Source organism: Heliconius melpomene, chromosome 12 (assembly GCF_056956725.1).
Source record: "Heliconius melpomene rosina isolate 202511_hmr_F chromosome 12, ASM5695672v1, whole genome shotgun sequence".
Lineage (NCBI taxonomy): Eukaryota > Metazoa > Arthropoda > Insecta > Lepidoptera > Nymphalidae > Heliconius > Heliconius melpomene.
The window spans coordinates 16,129,835-16,147,545 of record NC_140400.1 but is presented as its reverse complement, the minus strand read 5'-3'; the positions used below and the strand labels follow the sequence as shown (position 1 = coordinate 16,147,545).

At 34.8% G+C, this 17,711-nt stretch overlaps 1 protein-coding gene across 3 annotated transcripts in view; it reads right to left on the bottom strand.

Moving 5' to 3' along the window:
• Positions 1-17,711, bottom strand: part of LOC146534179 (uncharacterized) — a 47,409-nt gene that overhangs the window by 19,208 nt on the left and 10,490 nt on the right. For 2 of the 3 annotated variants that reach the window (XM_085194613.1, XM_085194614.1), the window contains exons 2-4: positions 14,649-15,433; positions 10,339-10,444; positions 5,434-5,530 (exon numbers count right to left, since the gene is read on the bottom strand). In XM_085194613.1, the coding sequence (XP_085050739.1) occupies positions 5,434-5,530; positions 10,339-10,444; positions 14,649-15,342 (897 nt within the window). In that variant the 5' untranslated portion in view covers positions 15,343-15,433. The remainder of the gene's footprint in view (positions 1-5,433; positions 5,531-10,338; positions 10,445-14,648; positions 15,434-17,711) is intronic. The other variant, XM_085194615.1, reaches the window with a different exon arrangement.

The following is a 17,711-nucleotide window of genomic DNA, read 5'->3' as shown; positions in this document are numbered from 1 at the left end:
TCTTACGATATTTGTACTAAAATTTTATGGTTTAATTTGAGCTTTTGAATATAAAAGGGTGAAATTTTACGAATTAGCTTTAAGTGTATTGTGTCTGTATTATTACAATATCATAAAACGTTTCTTTGGTTTAACGCGCTAATCTCTCGACTCGGCGTGACCTAATATTTTCATTATATTTATTTCTCACCAAATTAAAAGAGTGGGAAACAGAGTGTCTTAACACTAGATTCCCTCTGCCTTCTCCGCTAATGTATAAAACTGCTTTTTATAAAAAAACACTAAGTTGCTTAAAGACAATACGAAGTATACAAGAAAGTCTTTCAATATACGAACTAAAATTTATCGTTTAATTTAAGCCCTGCGATTGCAAAAACGTGGTTGAAACCTCATGAATAGCCATCACTACACACCTATACTGTAGTATACTGTAGTACAGTATACTACAGTATAGGTGTACTATACGCATGCTACTATAGTAGAGTGCGCGGGACCGGCTCACGCACACACGGCGGTGTTAGGGCGAAGGGAAATTTTGGTAATCATTTATAGCTTAAAGTCGATACGATTAACGAAGATGCAACTAAACTTGCTTTTAACTGCGGTTTTGTTCTCGTGGTCAAATTCTTGTATCTAAGTTACGTCGGAACTTCGAAGGCATTTTCTAATAAATGGACTATTTGACACAAAAAGATAAATAAAAATAGTAATTCCTAAGATTAGTATATTTTGTGGTGTTTTGTACATTTTGTTGTTAAGATTTAGATTAAAACGATTTTTAATTCAATTTCATACAAAAATCGATTCAATTTTTACGCTGTATACCGAAGAAATGTCGTCTCTTTTTCGAGACAATGCGTGTTGTGCTTCGGGAAACAACGTCTGTTCTGTTTTTCAGAATCTCGTTCTGAAAAATGCAAATAAGTCATTTCCCGGGTGTAATACCAACCCACAGCCACACTCATAATTCAAATATAATTTAATTACAGTATGAATATACCTACTCACTTTTTTATACAAGCTTTGAAATTCTATCAATAGTATTATTCAGTAAATGCAGCTTTTAACCATTCTACAATTTTCACTACTTTGAATAAGTATATAAATAAAACGTTTTATATTTATTTAAACTGTACAAAAAGACCAGTAAAAGCTTTTCAGGTCAATTAACTTTTACTATCATTCGCCACCATCGTTCGCTGAGACAGCATTTAACTATTTAGACGGTGGTTGTGAATTCTATTTGTAACAAAACGTCGTTTCTTGAATAAGAATTGAACCCAAAATAATCGCGTGTACTCAGACTTCCCAATAGTGCCGCGATGCGTTAAAATACTATATCAATAAACCAAAATATCACACTATTTTCTTGAACGAGGTTTATTTTGCGTGAGTGTGTGTGCTGACTTAAGTGTGCATGTGTGTATTTGTATGTGTGTAACAGTCATTATTCGTAAGTACTAGAGGATAGAATTGTATGTATAGATTTTGGCTGTACAGTCAAGCCCATGTTGACATGGTATGATTTCGATAAAATTTTACTCTACAAAACTAATATTAATAGCGTCTATATGATTTTAAAACATTTAGTAAAATACCGTTTACCGTACATGTAACTTAAATCACCCCATTGTTTACTTACGACAAATTTGAATGTTAAAATCCTACATAACTTGGTAAATCCCTTCGTAGTAAGCACACTCTTAACAAAGCAAATATAATTACTAAATTATCTCCACCTAATTAAATTAATAATTTCTTGTTGAACACATTTAAAAAATAAAATTAATATTATAAGTTTTACTATCAACAAAGTAAGATAATCAAAATGTGGCCAAGAGGCCAGTCGTGGCGCAGGGGCTAAAGCTTGCGACTAGAAATGCAATTGGTTGAGTGTTGAATTCCCACTCAAGATAATAAATTTTATTTAATATTTTCCTTTTCCTCGCTCTGATAACGAGGCAAAGCGCAGCATTGAGAAACCAAAATGTCTAAATGGGAACAGAGTGACTTAACACAACGTACCCAGGAGCCCTCTACCTACCCTTCCATGTGACGGATAGAGCGAGAACATAAAAAATATCAAGTTGTAGATAGATTTCTCGTACGAAATGAAACTATATCCTGTAAAAGCTTACATTCGGAAAGCTTTTAAATCGAAGTCAATCAGTGACGTTCGAAACTCAGCACTTTAATTGAACTAATTGGTTGTTTACTTGAATCTTTGCATTCATTTTGTGATATGTAATATTAAAGGTATAGGACAGGTATGTTTTTTTAGCTTTACGCTGTTCCCAAATTCTAGATTTCCACTTAATATCTTTAAAATGGACTGAAAATAAATCAAACAGCTCTTATTTATTCTTTTCAAGATTTATGACAAAAAATAAATAATACTCAGACGAACTATATACAGATTCGCACATTCTGCAGATGTTCTTTTTAGTTTATCATCAGCTTCACGCTGTATCCCGCACACAGCAGGGAACCTAGTGTTAGATACTCCGTTTCCCACTTTCTGCCGAATTCTGGAGGCATTGCGTGTTGAGTGGCAGAACTCAACGCCGCGCTTTACCTCGACACTAGAACGAAGAAATGGAAATATAAATGTAAATAAATATTTCACTTCCTCGAGTGTGGATCGAACCCACAACCGTCGCGTTGAGTCACACCCTTGAGCCGCTGCGCCACGACGGCCTCTTAGTTTACAGGTAATAGATAATCTTCGCAATTTAAAATCTAATACATTTAAAAAAGTATAAAACGGTAAAAAAATCGATTTTACATATAAATTTATCCCCGACTGTACTTTGAAAATTCAAGCACCCGCACTTGAGCTAACTGCCAAAATCGGCGCAAGCGCATAGGTCAAACGCACTCAACCCGTCCCGCTCTGACGCGTGCGTGCGAGCGAGACGGATATATCACCAAATATGCAGTCGACCAAGTATGCAATGGTGATTTTTTTGCCATTTTTCATCTCCTTTTTAATATACTTAAGAACATTAGATGGAATTGTGATGTGTTTTTTAGCTTGACGATGTATCCTTCATATAGCAGGGTGGGCAGAGGAAGCCTAGTGTTAGAACTCTCTGTTCACCACGCACCATTCAATTTTTGAGACATGGTTGACAGATAGTGACGGAACTAAACGCTGCTTTGTTTTTTTACGAGAGTGAGAAAATGACAATAATTAATTTTTCGAGTGCTTTATAAATGTATTATGCTATAGATAATTTATCGATAAATACAGAAATTATAAAAAACACTTTTTTTATAAAAAATATTAAATTAACGAATAAATATCTATAAGCTTTTGAGTATTTAATTCGAACGTGAAAATAAATGACGTATTTTTTTATTAATAGATTAAACTGCTGCGAACAATATTAAATAATGATTTTGTAGGATCAAATCAAAAAGGACATTCAAATCTAGAAAATTGGACAGTGCGTGGAAATCGGAGAGTTGTAACATCTACCCTGGTATTTTATTAGCTTGATTTTGTATCCTTCAGTATAGGCAAAGAGAACCTGAGAATATAGCGTTAAGACATTCCGTTCCCATTAGGATATTTTGGTTCCTCACTTTTCCGCCGATTTCTCGAGGGACAGCGTGTTGAGCGGTGGACCTCAAAGCTGCCCTTCGCCTTGTTACCAGAGTGAGGAAATTAAATGATTAAATATTTCATTCCCCCGAGTAGGAATCGAACTAGAAACCGTCGCGTTTACATTTGAACGCTTGTTCCCCTGCGCCAGGACGACCTCATGCGAATGTGCGAGAAAAAGCGTGAAAATTCAATTTATTATAATTTTAATAACGTTTTACATTGGATATGAATAAAACACAAAAAGGAAATTTAATCTAAGCGTTTTCCCTTGACAGAAATAAATTTAGATAGCGAGGTGGAACAGAGGGTTGTCATTCTCATATTTTAATAATACATGTCCCTTCTAACCCAGCACTAAATATTTTCCCCCCACGAGTAGTTTGTGCAATAAATGAAAAAAAGAAAAATAAACACAGTTTTAAGTTTATTCTATTCGTTTTGCAGAACAATTGATGACTAAAAACTTTCTGTGTGTATTGGATACCTCATATATTGAATAAAGGCCAGTCGTGGCGCAGGAGAATAAGAGTGCGACAATAAACTCAACATGCTGGGTTGGTGGGTTCTAATCTCACTTGAGGAAATGAAATATTTAATATTTTTATTTCCTTGCTTCGGTAACCAGGCAAAAGGCTACTTTGCTATGAGCGAGATAGGAGGGCTTGCAATAAAATGATATTACATAAAGTGAATCGTTTCTATGTAATCCACTGTCCTGCACTCCCGCACATAGAATGTCTCAAATGGAATGTTGCGTCATACACAACATACCATTTGACCAGATGGGGTAATCTGAACGTAAAATCTGGTAAACCAATTATTCGTAGACGCTTGTTATAACTAAAAATTAAATCTTAAAGCTTCACGGTGTATTCCACATATACTCGTAGTAGGGTAGGCAGAGCAAACCTAGTGTTAAGACACTCAGTTCCTCAGTTTTCACCGAATTTTCGAGGCATTACGTGGTGAGTGGCGGAACTCAACGCCGGGCTTTTACCGTGGTACCAAAGCGACAAAATGAAAATATAAATAAATAATAATTCATCCCCCGACTGGGGATCGAACCCACAACCTTCGTGTTACGGTTACACCCTTGTGCCACTGCGCCACGACGAATACATCGATTGCATTTGTATTAATTTTAATAAAAGTTAAAGCTTATAAAAGAAAAAAGACACTAAAAACCATATCGTTAAGCTCGATCGAAATTAATTGCAATTTATTTTATATACACTCAAAGTAAAAACTCCTACGAAAAATAAACAGCAATGTTTCACTGACACCATTTCGCTATAAAAGTGTAATTTAGCACTTTAGAAGTTTAGAGTAACGTTATAATACAGTGGAAATTAAACATGTCTGGAGCTAACACTGTCTACTGTACAGGAAAATAATATTATACTTAAATAAATCTTAATAGAACGCAACGTGACAAACAAACTTTGAACAAACGTTCAAATCTAAATGGGAAAAACGTTGGTATTTCAATGTCCCTGGACAGAGTAAGTCCTGGTGTTGTTACCTTCTGTCATTATACTATTGGAACAGAAACGGAATAATTTGTATTATAACTTTTATATTTGTATCAGTTAGTTTTCAGTTCAGCATCACGTTCTATTTTCATCATCTTATATTCTGGAGAAATATTCTTACATGCGTCCTTGGAAGGTCACTAGACCGGACCTATAATATGGATGCTCACATTGAGAAGGCACCGTGACTATACTATAGTGGCAATATAGTGTGGACTTTAGACTTAGGAGGCGATATATTATTTTTTTTAGCTTGTAGTTACACAAAATATGAAAATATACTGTACGTACCTGTTGATGATTGCTCTCTGGCTTGTCACTGCTATCTGACACTGAGGAGTCTGCAGGTTTCTTGCACCATGTGGGACACCACCGTCGGAGCATACACCTGTACAAAAATATATGTTATATCAAACGATAACAAATTACAGTCAATGGCCATTTCTAAGGGCCCTCTTAAACCAACACTTGTATCGTAAATCCCAAACTACCGCATCTAAGCCCATCAGTCTGCAACGCGATACCACGGACACCCACGTCCTCACGGTGAATCCATATAATGCTTAGTGTTTTTTTACTTTCACGCTGTATCCCGCAAACAGCAGGGTACGCAGAGACAACTCTACAGTAAGTAAAAACACTCCGTTCCCTACACACCGGCTTATTTTCGAAACATTACGTGTGGAGTGGTGGAGAAAGAAAATATTTGATTCTCTTAAGTGGGAATCGAGCCCACAGCGGCCCCTGGTAGGGTGCTTTACAGTTATTTATTACTATTACTTTGAAATACAAACCCAATTTTATTATAAAATCTGTTAAAACTTCATCGGAAGTCTATAATAGGATTCTAACTCCTAAGGAGCCAATTCAAAGGCGTCAAAACTTTTCAGAGTTGTTTGTTGTCATGAGATTGTGGTTTACTTTCAAAGTTCAAGAACGCTATGACGGTATAGGTAGTGAAATAATATATGAGTGGTAGTAGATTCAAACGAAACTTTGATTCAAATAAAATATTTACAGTTTTTAAACTGCTCTTTACTTTGTTATCGATCTTGAGATGCTATTTTAATGAGTTATTAATTTAGTAATGGTGTGGTGTTAAGTTCAATTACTCAACGCACATTTTCTCGAAAGTTGGGCGGTGCGGTGCGTAGGGAACGAAATGTGTTAATGCTAGATTTCCATGCCATATACAGGATGCTACATGAAGATAAAAAAACAGAATACGAAACAAGTCAAAGAATATTATTAAAAACGTATATATTTACAATAATATCAAGAAATTGTTACTTAAACACAACAGAAAACTTTGCTCAATTTAAGTCTTTTATTTTCGTCTCCGTATCACTGAAGTGATGTTTGGCATTAACTTTTGGACAAAGTCCAGATCCGAACAGTTTCCGTTCAAAGTAAGCTACATATTTTACAAACTATTAAAGAAATTGGGCGAGAAACTGAGTAAATAAACTTAGTGTGGCGTTAAGTTACGTTACTTTAGATTTAAGTGAGCATATTTTGTTTTTAGAGATACATTTAGTTGATACTAGATGAAAATTGAAATGGACACAACTGAGAGTACTGTACGTATATTCGTGGCGTACCTCTGACCGCATGTACCAGGTTAGATTAATTCGGAACTAATATCGAGATCCGATAGAGCCTTCCTCGGTAAATGGACTGAACCATACATTTTTATTTCATTTCCACTCATTAAACAGGACAGGACGTTGAACCAGAACGAGGAAAAGAAATTAACTATTTCTTTCTAGTGGGATTCAAATCCACGACCGTCAGGTATACAGTCAGACGCTGTACCTCTGTGCTAGAACAGTCTCTCCTCGAACATTAAAAATTATATATCTTTTCTCTTTTTTATCTTCTCCTATCCATAGATATAGTATAATCACGGGTAAACGAACGTTATACCACCTAATTAAATGAAAGAAAGAAAAAGTTAACAATAAACATATCTCCAAGTAGAAAACGAACCCACGACCACTCACAACGATAGTAATTTTTAATCAACCTAACATATTTCACATAAATAAAAAAAGTAAAAAAGCTAAAACTTTTACTATGGCGTCCAACGTGGGCTGAGCTCCGAGAATATTAGCTCAGAGACTTAGCCTATAAAAGGATCTAAAAGTTTATTCTAAAGGTTAGAAATATCGTAAAGCCTTCGAATAAATATCTAAAACCGCTCTCGTGGCACAGATTGGACTTATCTGATAGTAAATAATGATCATATGGTTAAATCTAACACGAATAAATGTTTATATTCATAATACGTTGAGGCCAGTCGTGGCGCAGGGACACAAAGTGTGACCGTAAACGCGACTGGTCGTTGCTTCGATCCCCACTCGATGAAATGAAATATTTATTTAAGGAGTGGCGGAAACGAATTTTGGGAGGAAGGGATTGTCTCCAAAATTCGGAACTAATATCGAGAATGTCTTAAAAGTAGGTTCCTTCTGCCTACTCTACTGTGTGCAGGATACAACGGGAAGTTAATTTTTTTTAATATATTTTAGTTTTTAATACGTTTTTATTAACTCCATCCGTAGCAAAAGTAAAATTTTATTTATTCCGTTCTCGTTCTAGAATAGTTTGATACCTAAGTCAAAAACTAAGTCTGAAAATAAAAAAAACACTCAAACATCAGTTCAAAGCTAAAGTCTAGAAAATGTAGAAATTTTACTAAAGAACATTTTCTGATCTTGATTTGAAAATTATTACAGGACCAGGACACAGGAAAGGTAATATACATTAGTCTTTAGGTAATTACAATATTTAAAAATACCATGTAACGACGACGGGACGAGCGCTCGCAGGAAAATATCTCTAGATACAGTAAGACTCTTAAGTTTACTGAAAAGTGGAAACTGGAACTCTAAGATAAATAACCTACAAGTTGTCTACTTAGTGGCGGTTTATTTAAAGCTGCACAGTGAAAGCTTTTAGCAGGACCTCTTTAGCTTCGGTATTCTTTTTTATACTTGGCCGTCGTGACGCAGCGTATATAATGTAACCGCAAACGTGTACATAACATGGTAGGTGGAGGGAACCTGGGAACCTAGTGTTAAGACACTCCGTTACCCGCAAGGCATTGCGTGTTGAGGGGCCACTCAAACGCCAAACTTTGCCTTGTTACTAGTAACGTTTGTAACGTTTATTCACCGTTGATGAAGAGAAAATATAGGTATCATATATATAAATTTTTATGTACGAGGAAAGACCGTTCAGACACGAAGGCACTAAGGAACATTAGCTATACCCAAAGAGCCTCTTATATTAGAAGCATAAACAATCTTCCAAGTGGAATTCGAATACGCAACCACTGCGCCCAGTTCCATAGCAACTATACAACAATGGCTTCTATAGTATCAATTTTCATATAACTCTATTACCATAGACACTCGATCACGCGGCATCATTTAATTACACTGATGAAGGGTCGCGAGGGTATTCTGACTTCGTTATGTTACTATTCACCTTCGTAACAGCGTGTACATATATATACATACATATATAACGTAATTCATGGACGTATTAGTTATAGGTTTTATCCAGTTTAATGTTAAATTTTATATTTTTTTTTTCATGTCTTGAAAAATAAGTGAAGCTGATTAATTAATTACTCGGTCTTAATATCAGTTGAAAACTTTAAGACCGGACTACTAACTTATCAAACTGTACGTATCATAATAACCCCAAAACTAGCCGCATATTGCCACAAATAACCATTTATTATCATCGATTAACAAGAATTATTGCCTATGTCCTAGACTTAATAGTGCGGTATGCATTTATGGATGCCTATGCTATAGATAAATTTATTATTATAGCACAACTAGGAACTTATATGAGATAGGTGTGAGCTCGACTCCCATTCGGGGGGATGTTTAAATGTAACTTCGTCTTTTCAGTTTCTTGTTATTTCTCAACAAATGTATAAAAATACCTTTAAAATAATAAAAAAGCATATAGTGAGTGAGTGTATACTCTCCTCTGTATCTATCGCTCTATATATGTCTCACTATATTACTTTGGATAGTAAAAATATGGAAAATCTATAGAAAATGTAGTTTTTATTATATAACTATATTAAAGGCGCAGCCGACCAACGTCTGAGTGTAAATGCGCCGATTGTAGGTTTGGTTTCCACTAAGGGGGATGAATTATTTCCTCGCTCCGATAAAATCGAATTTCGCGACTGAACACGTAATTATTTGGTTCACAGGAGACGGTATATCATAACTTTAGGTTCCTTCTGCCTAACCTGCTGATTTAATCTATCAAAATGGATCAACATTTGACACTCTCATACAAATATTACCCGATAAATCACGTTGTTAAGGCGCAAAGCCGACCCTTTGGTCAAAGTACTCATCGTTAACCCTTGCGTAAGGTCTCAATTGTAATTAAACTAGAATAAATTAATACTGTCAGTTTCGGGAATTAAATATTTAATATTTCATTAATTCGTTACGTTTCCTAACTCATCAAGCGTAGCCCGAGAATTCGGCGGAAAATGGGGAACGGAATTGACCTAATGGGAGCAGGACAGAGTGACATAACTATATGTAATACCCTGCGATGTGCGGGATGCAACACATGGAAATTAAAATGTTAAATATACGAGAAATAATGAGGAAAAAGCCGATTTTTTTTATTTTACGTTCACGCATACAAAGTTGTGAGCTAACTAATGCTATAAAATATATATAAAAGAGTGTATGAATTCACACTAAAAGTTCACAACTAGAAATTCTAGCGTAGTATGAATTAAACGTGTAACTGAATTGGCTGTAGTGTCTGGACGAAGTCCAAAAGGCAGGTACATATATACATATGCAACTTTTACATACAAATAAACTGTTTAAAGTTTTTTTTAGAATTTTTAATAACAAATAAATAGTTAGGTGTATCTTTCCTTAGCTTCACTCTGTATTTTTCATATAGATATTAATTGTTAAGACATTCCGTTCCGCATCTACCTCGTATATTTCCAAAACATGGCGTGATCAGTAGCGGAATCAACATCGCGCTTTGTCACAACAAAGCGCAGAAACGAAAATTATTAATTCCCTCGAGGGGAATCGAACCTGCAACCATTGCACTTACATGCAAATACAATACCAACGCCATGATAATCTTTAAATAAAACACATACCTAAAAGTTTAAGTCAAACTTACCTAACCAGAAGCGTGGCGAAGAGCACAGTCAAGAGCGGCAGAAGCGTGGCGAAGCACGCCAGGAACAACGTCTGCACGTCCGTGAAACCTGAAAACATGGACACAACTGCGACAGGTCATATGCCTACAGGCATGTTACCTGTAGCAGGCGACTGGACATGTTACGAGTATATCCTCGACTTAGAGTGTAATCTTAGTTAGTTAAACTTATTTTATTTCATGTGTTTTATATGCGTACAAATTGTGAAAATTTCCTGATAATGTAAGTATAGTTATTGTTTTCTTACTAACGTAGCAGGTTTACACTCGAAGCCGACGATATTAGTAAGACAAATACAAAAATATATGGAAAACGATGAATTCTCTTTGTTTCTCATCACAGGCCAGAAATGGCGTCAAGTAGATAAAAAATAAGAAACTTTATCAACGCGCTTTAAGTTCTTCATAAATTTTAATGGAATTAATAAATATTTTTACTGTTGAGTAACGTCTGATTGTGTGTATGATGGTAGTGAATTCGACTCTCACTCAAAGAACTTATATTATATTGTTGTCTATTTATTGAGAAATTCTATAGGCTATATTAACGCTACGACCATACGAAAGAATCTACAAGTTAAAGCTAATATTTTATATATAGACCAATTACAATTTCACAAAACATATATATATATATACTAGTGGGCCCGGACGCGGCTACGCCCGCGAAAATATAAGCCTAAATGATTAAAATAACTCAAAAAATAATAGTAAGTGGAGATTTATTATTAGAAAAAATATCTGAGTAACCGAAATGAACAAACAAAAAAAGTAAAAGTAACTAAAGGAAATTCTTAATATTAGAAAAAGTACCTAAAGTTTGCCGTGCGCGCGTACTAAACATTTTTCTATATTAAATAATTATTAATTTTTGCGAACAATATTAAATAAAATCCCAAATGATTAAAATTACGATATTTTAAGTGTATTACATCGGTATAGATAACCGAACTGAGATAAATTAATTATAAGTAGCAAATAATTACATAAAATCTATATATATAAAATCGAAAGGTCACTCACTCATCACGAAATCTCAGAAAATACATGTGCTAGGAATCTCAAATTTTGCATAGGAGTTATTTATAGGACGTAGGTGCTCGCTAAGACGGGAATTTGCAATATTCGATTTCTAAGGGGTTGTTTTTGGGGTCGAAAGTTTGTATGAAACTTCGTTACTACAAATGCTAGGAGTGTCAAATTTTGCATAGACGTCACTAGGACGTAGTCAAGGAGACAGAAATTAATAATAACATAGATGACGCGGGTGCAACCGCGAGCGGGCCGCTAGTAATTACATAAAAAATAATAGTAATTCAAAATCTATAAAAATTTACAAAACCATCAAAGTCATCTGCCCGTTCGCGTCGGTCATACTATACCATCTCCTTAATTATTTATTAGAATGTTGTACAGTAAACTATAATTTCCATCTAGATGAAATGCTAAAAGTGACTATTATATTTATTTTCATAAGGATGAATATCAAATTATAGAAATCATCTAATTTTTGTTAATGTATACAAATCTATATCAGCGCGCGCCATGTATGCATTAACCAAACTCACTTTGGGTGACATTTTCTTAAAACAACAAACTTTGCAACCCGTTGCTTAGCAACGCGTAGCGACGACTGTTATTAATATGGCGGAATAAATTGCTTGTCAAATGAATTATTTTAATATATTGGTATATATCGAAAATAATACAAATATGTGAAAAAAAAGTATCCTATGTTCATCCCGGGACCCTCAAGTATCTCTATATGAGTATTTTATCACAATAGAATTAGCGGTTTGGCCCTGATTGCGTAAAAGACAGACAGAGAGACAGACAGACAGACAGAGTTACTTTCGAATTTATAATATAGGTATGGATAGCATACACACACTCTACATTCACACCTATATACAAACATACATACACTCATATACATATATAAAACACTGTATGCAAGCAACCTTGCTCCATTTCAGAACAAACCAAGACAACGGGTGACATATTAATCAACAAAGGTATGAATGAAACACGAGATTTCTTTCTTTTAAAGTTGAATATTGCAATACAAATAATTTAAATATTTCCCCGATGTATTAGGGAAAAAGAGAAAAAATAAATTAAATAAAAATATCTAAATTAACACATAAATATTTATTAATTAAATTTAGTTAAATACTTTATTATAAAAAAGTGTCATCCAATACAAATTAAATTAAAAAAACTTTTTTAAAAACAACCTTAAAACTTGTTTTTAAAATGTGCCTTATTTTAGTATATTATATTTGTGCATTAAATTCCGTCGCTAAACGCGCTAATTATAAAAATCTAATGTTTCAGCATTCCCCAAAACAAAATCTCCAGCTAATACTATAAAAGGAGATAATTCTTTCACTATTAACTGTACCTACAAATCTTTTCTTCACAAATCCCGTCACGTAGGTACTGAGCGATGCTATCAGAATACAAAAAGGATATAAATTCTCCCTCGTTTATTTGTCAAAAAGGTTCCTCAGGGCACCGTGATGTGGCGCGTTACTTTGGTAAATGGCTTAGTCGACACAAACACGTGGTAATTGGTTGGTTTAATTATTGACGCCACCGTAACGTAGTGGAGCGGCGTCTCGTTGTAATAGTGATGATTCTGAGTTCAATTCCTTGATTATTTTCATTTTTTCACTTTAGAAACGAAGAGGGCAAAGGCAGGAAGAGAAATACTAATAGGAGATTCCACTTAAGCACGATAAGTAGGAAGAATCTAATATCTTGACATTCGATTCCCCCTGCTTACCCCGCTTGAATGGAATAAGTGGAATGAATTTTAAAAAATACAAAATTATTATTTTAATATTTTTCTGGTATTTAGGATCGGCTGAACTTATAAATTCAGCATTTGACCTAAATTCGTCGATATAACCTGTATGATATTAAAAACGACTAATTGCCTATGTGGGTCATGACACCGATGTGAGAAAGCTTCTTATGAACTTATACAGGTATTAAAGTAACTACTACCTCATAACAACAACTACGGTAGGTATAAACTGTTATGGTGGCGCAGGCGGACAAAGTGTGAATGTAAACGCAACTGGTTGTGGGTTCTATCCCCGCTTGAGAAAATGAACTATTTATTTAAATTTATTTTCATTTCTTCGCTCTGGTGTCGAGGCAAAAGCGCGGCGTTGAATTCCGCAACTCAACACGCAATGCCTCCAGAACTCGGCGAAAAGAGGGGAACGGAGTGTCTTAACAATAGGTTCCTTCAGCTTGCTGCTGCCTTGCTGTGTGCAGTATCCCGCACAGAGTAGGGGTAGGTACAGTGCGCGGCATACGGCGGGAAGCTGATAAAAAATAGTAAAAGATTCAGTTAAAATCTCAACTGAATCTTTTAATGTTTCTTTAATTCATTTTATAATGTAAATATATTGAATATATTAAATATTATTTAAAATATACACTTTAAAAAAGAAAAAAAGAGTAGTAATCTAATCTTGATATGATTACTGCGCCACAATAGCAGAGTCACGACTATCCTATAGCTCAGCAGGGTAGGCAGAGAGAACGCCACGCAACAGGTACCGCCCAAATTTCACGACGTTACGTGCTAAGTGGCGGAACTGAACGCTGCGCTTTGTCTAAATGCTCCACAATGATTAATACACATTTCCACATCAATTATGTATACAATAATGAGATAAAACGATTCAAACCACCAAATATTGGTAATAAATTTAGTGGTACAAATTAAGCGCAGGTAAAACATGTCAGCCGTTTACCCGTCAGAGTGACAGTGACGGTTTCGTGATGAATAAATCCATGGAATAAAAACTTTTGAAACCACAATGTTAAAATTATTTTTTCGCTTTATAAGTATATTTTTTTTAGCTTCAAGCTTTATACGCGCGAAACTCTACTTTGAATCGAGCTGTGAATGTAACGCTAATGTAAATTTGACTATTACGTTGTTCGAGAAAACAAAATCGTACAAAAAGATATTAAAATATTTACATTACATTCCTTAGTGTTGGATTCCAATCCGTAATGTTACAACACAGTCAGACGCTTCTCTTTGTGGTAAATTAAGAATATAAAAACATTATGTGTGCTACATAATTTCTTTATATTCTTGACTACATACAGAACAAACAAAAATATTACTTTCAAGTGAAAGGAAAAAAGAAACAAGGGAGAAGAGACTTCTCTAAGTCATCCTTTTCTCTTTTAATTTAGCTTTAGCTTTTATACTTGTTATTTAAAATAGAATAATTACTCACTTGTGTCTGGCGCCACATCATTGTCCACGTTGTGCGCTGTAATATTCGCCAAATTATAAGCACTTTTATTTTCATTTATATTAGAAGGCTTAATAACTTCTACAAGTTCCACATAATCGACTTTTCTTAACACGTCACTACTATTACGATTATATTTATCTAAGTTATTACCACTAAAGCCATCTTTAGTTCCGTTATCACTACTGCTATTTATCTTAGCGGCTATTAGGAATTCAAATTTTGGCATTTCTGCAAATTCAGCACCCGACCTAAACAAGATATCAGTTAACCTCTCCTCTCTATCGGATTCTGAATCTATCATTTCATCCAATAAAGGGCTTGATATGTTTAATTGTTTTTCGAAACCTTCTGGATCATTTTTTGGCATTTCTAATATACTAAAGTTGTCTTTATTACTATTTCGAGACAGCGCTTCGTCCCTGTCTTGTTCAGCATTCACGATGGCTTCCATTTGTGTGTTTGAACTTTTATTAGTCTCTTCTGGTGTCTCGTCTTCATCAGCAACGATAAGGGTATCAGAATTAGATTCTACAGGTATATGAAAAGTATCGTTATTCGGAAAATTCATTATAATATCTGTTGAGTTGAAGGAATAGGGGCGTGAGTGGACCAAGTCGACTGACAAGAGTGCGTTGAGCAAAAAATAGAGCAGCTTTAATTTCACATTCGTCATTTTCTTTGCGTTTTTGTTTCTCGTCAAATATCCATCTTAATTAGCGAAAGCTCTCCTCCTTCATTATTATTCCATCCTCGCTTAGGCCAATCTGAAACAACGATAACTAATAAGTATCAAACTTTATGGTCAGATTTACTAAATAAATCATTTAAGTGCTGCTTTTTCTCAGCTAACTTTGTTAAAAAGCTGAAGGGAGGGCGGTATAATATGATTTCCTCCGCAGATAAAACATGCCTTGTACCTTTTATGGACATTTTTATACTGAAAATATATTGCGAAAAACTGAAATATATTTAAAGCGACGTACAATTTATTAAATTGCTAATGGGGCTTTTGTATCCGGTGACCTCATTTCGGGAATAGCAGCTCGTCTGTAATATTACCCGTGTGAATATTGTTTCTCTTATTTTACTACTTAAATCGTAATTTGCAGCCGTCGTCGCGTCGCTGTGGTATAGTGTCTGACTGTAAACACGACGGTGGAAAGTTCCATTATCAGTAGGAGAAAAATATTATTTGCATTACTCAACACGCATTCTCTCAAAAATCTTATCGCTAGGTTAGGTTGCTTAACCTTCTATAGGGACTACAGCGTAGACCAAAAAAATCGTAATTAACATAGGATTTAGTTTTCTTCTTTGTTCAAAATTGTTTTATTGTAATTACCAACTATAATTAATTAATTTAGTTTTATATAGAATGAACTCTTGTACATAATAAAAGTAAATTGAAAGAACAACTAACAAATCTCTTGTTTTCTCCGTTCGCCGGTTTTTGTTTAAGACAATTTGTATAAACTGCAGACTGTTGTGGCGCAGTGCAACAGTCGTGGAAATAAATTATTTTTTCTTCCTGGCTCTGTTTAAGATAACCTACGACGTTTAGCTCCACCACTCAACACTCAATTATACTCAATATTTCAGGCGGAAAGTGTTAAACAGAATTTTCTAACAATAGGGTCTCTGTCCACCCTGCTATATACAGAGTAAATCGTGATTTTTTTAGCAGAGAAGCCAAAGAAAACTTTGGAAGTTAGTAGGACATTCCTTTTAAATGAAGGCACTTACGCTTACTACCTCTCGCCTACTTGTGTGCGGAAACCAACGCCGCGCTTTGCCTCGATACCAAAACGAGGAAATGAAATATTAAAAAATATATAATTCCCAAGAGTCAACGGAACCCACACCTGGTATCACTGCACTACAAGGGCCTCATAATTTTTTATTTTTTAAAGCATTCGACCATATTGTAACATGTCCATTGTACCGTAGCGTAGGGCTGTCACAGTGACCGTCAGGTTAATTATCTATTAATAGATAGTCAATAATAGCTGGCGCTGATTTATTGTCACCGGCGGAGCGCGCCGCTTTACTGTTGTGTGTGAGATGCATTCTTCATATCTGCGGTCTGTCTTGTTGGAGCAGGAGAATGAAAATAATGCATGAGTGGGAATTAAACCCAAAGCCGTCGCATATGGAGTCGGATGCTCTTCTGCTGCGCCAAAACGGTATTAATTATATGTCATAAAATAATAAACTTCATTTAAGTTCAAAATAGAGATTTATTTATTTTTCAACTTTGCACTGTTTCTTAACAGACCAAAGTTAATAAAATTACAATTCATCATTATCGGCACACTTCAATCTACAATCCCTTTAGTTAATAAGGCAGAGGTGTCGAAGCAATTATTTATTTTTTTAACATAATAAAAGACAATAGAAAATTTCAATACAGATCAATTGAACATTCGCTACGGAATGTGGTCCTCTTTGTATGTGAGCTGAGCGGCACTGACGCAACATCGATATTAAGAATTCCAATTCAACCTTTCAGAGCTGGAATTATTTTTATTTCCTCGCTCTAGTGAGAAGACATAGAGAAGCGTTAAGTTTCCCATGATATGCGAAAGATAGCGCGTTTAACAAATATGGAATATGTTTAGTATCAGCCTTTTACTATTAGTAATAAATAGGCTTATTAACAAGAATTTCAGATTTTGAGAAAAAAATCACTTATAATAACATTTGATTAATTAGAAACTAGACCACCTGAATGTAAAAAATGACGATTGTGGATTCGATTTCCATTCGGGGGATTTCCGAGCGTGGCATTTAATTGTGCCAATGAAGAACAGGGTATCTTAACACAGGGTCCTCATGCCTATCCTGCTATATGCGGGATACAGCGTGAAAGTAAACAACAAAAATCGAATAATCTCTATGGAAAGTGGTATTTCCATATGAACTGAATGATACTGACGCAACATCAATATTAAGCATTTCAATACAAACTTACAAAGCTGAAATATATAAGTATATTGAATACAAGATTAAATATATTCCACTTGTACTTCGTTCACCTGAAAG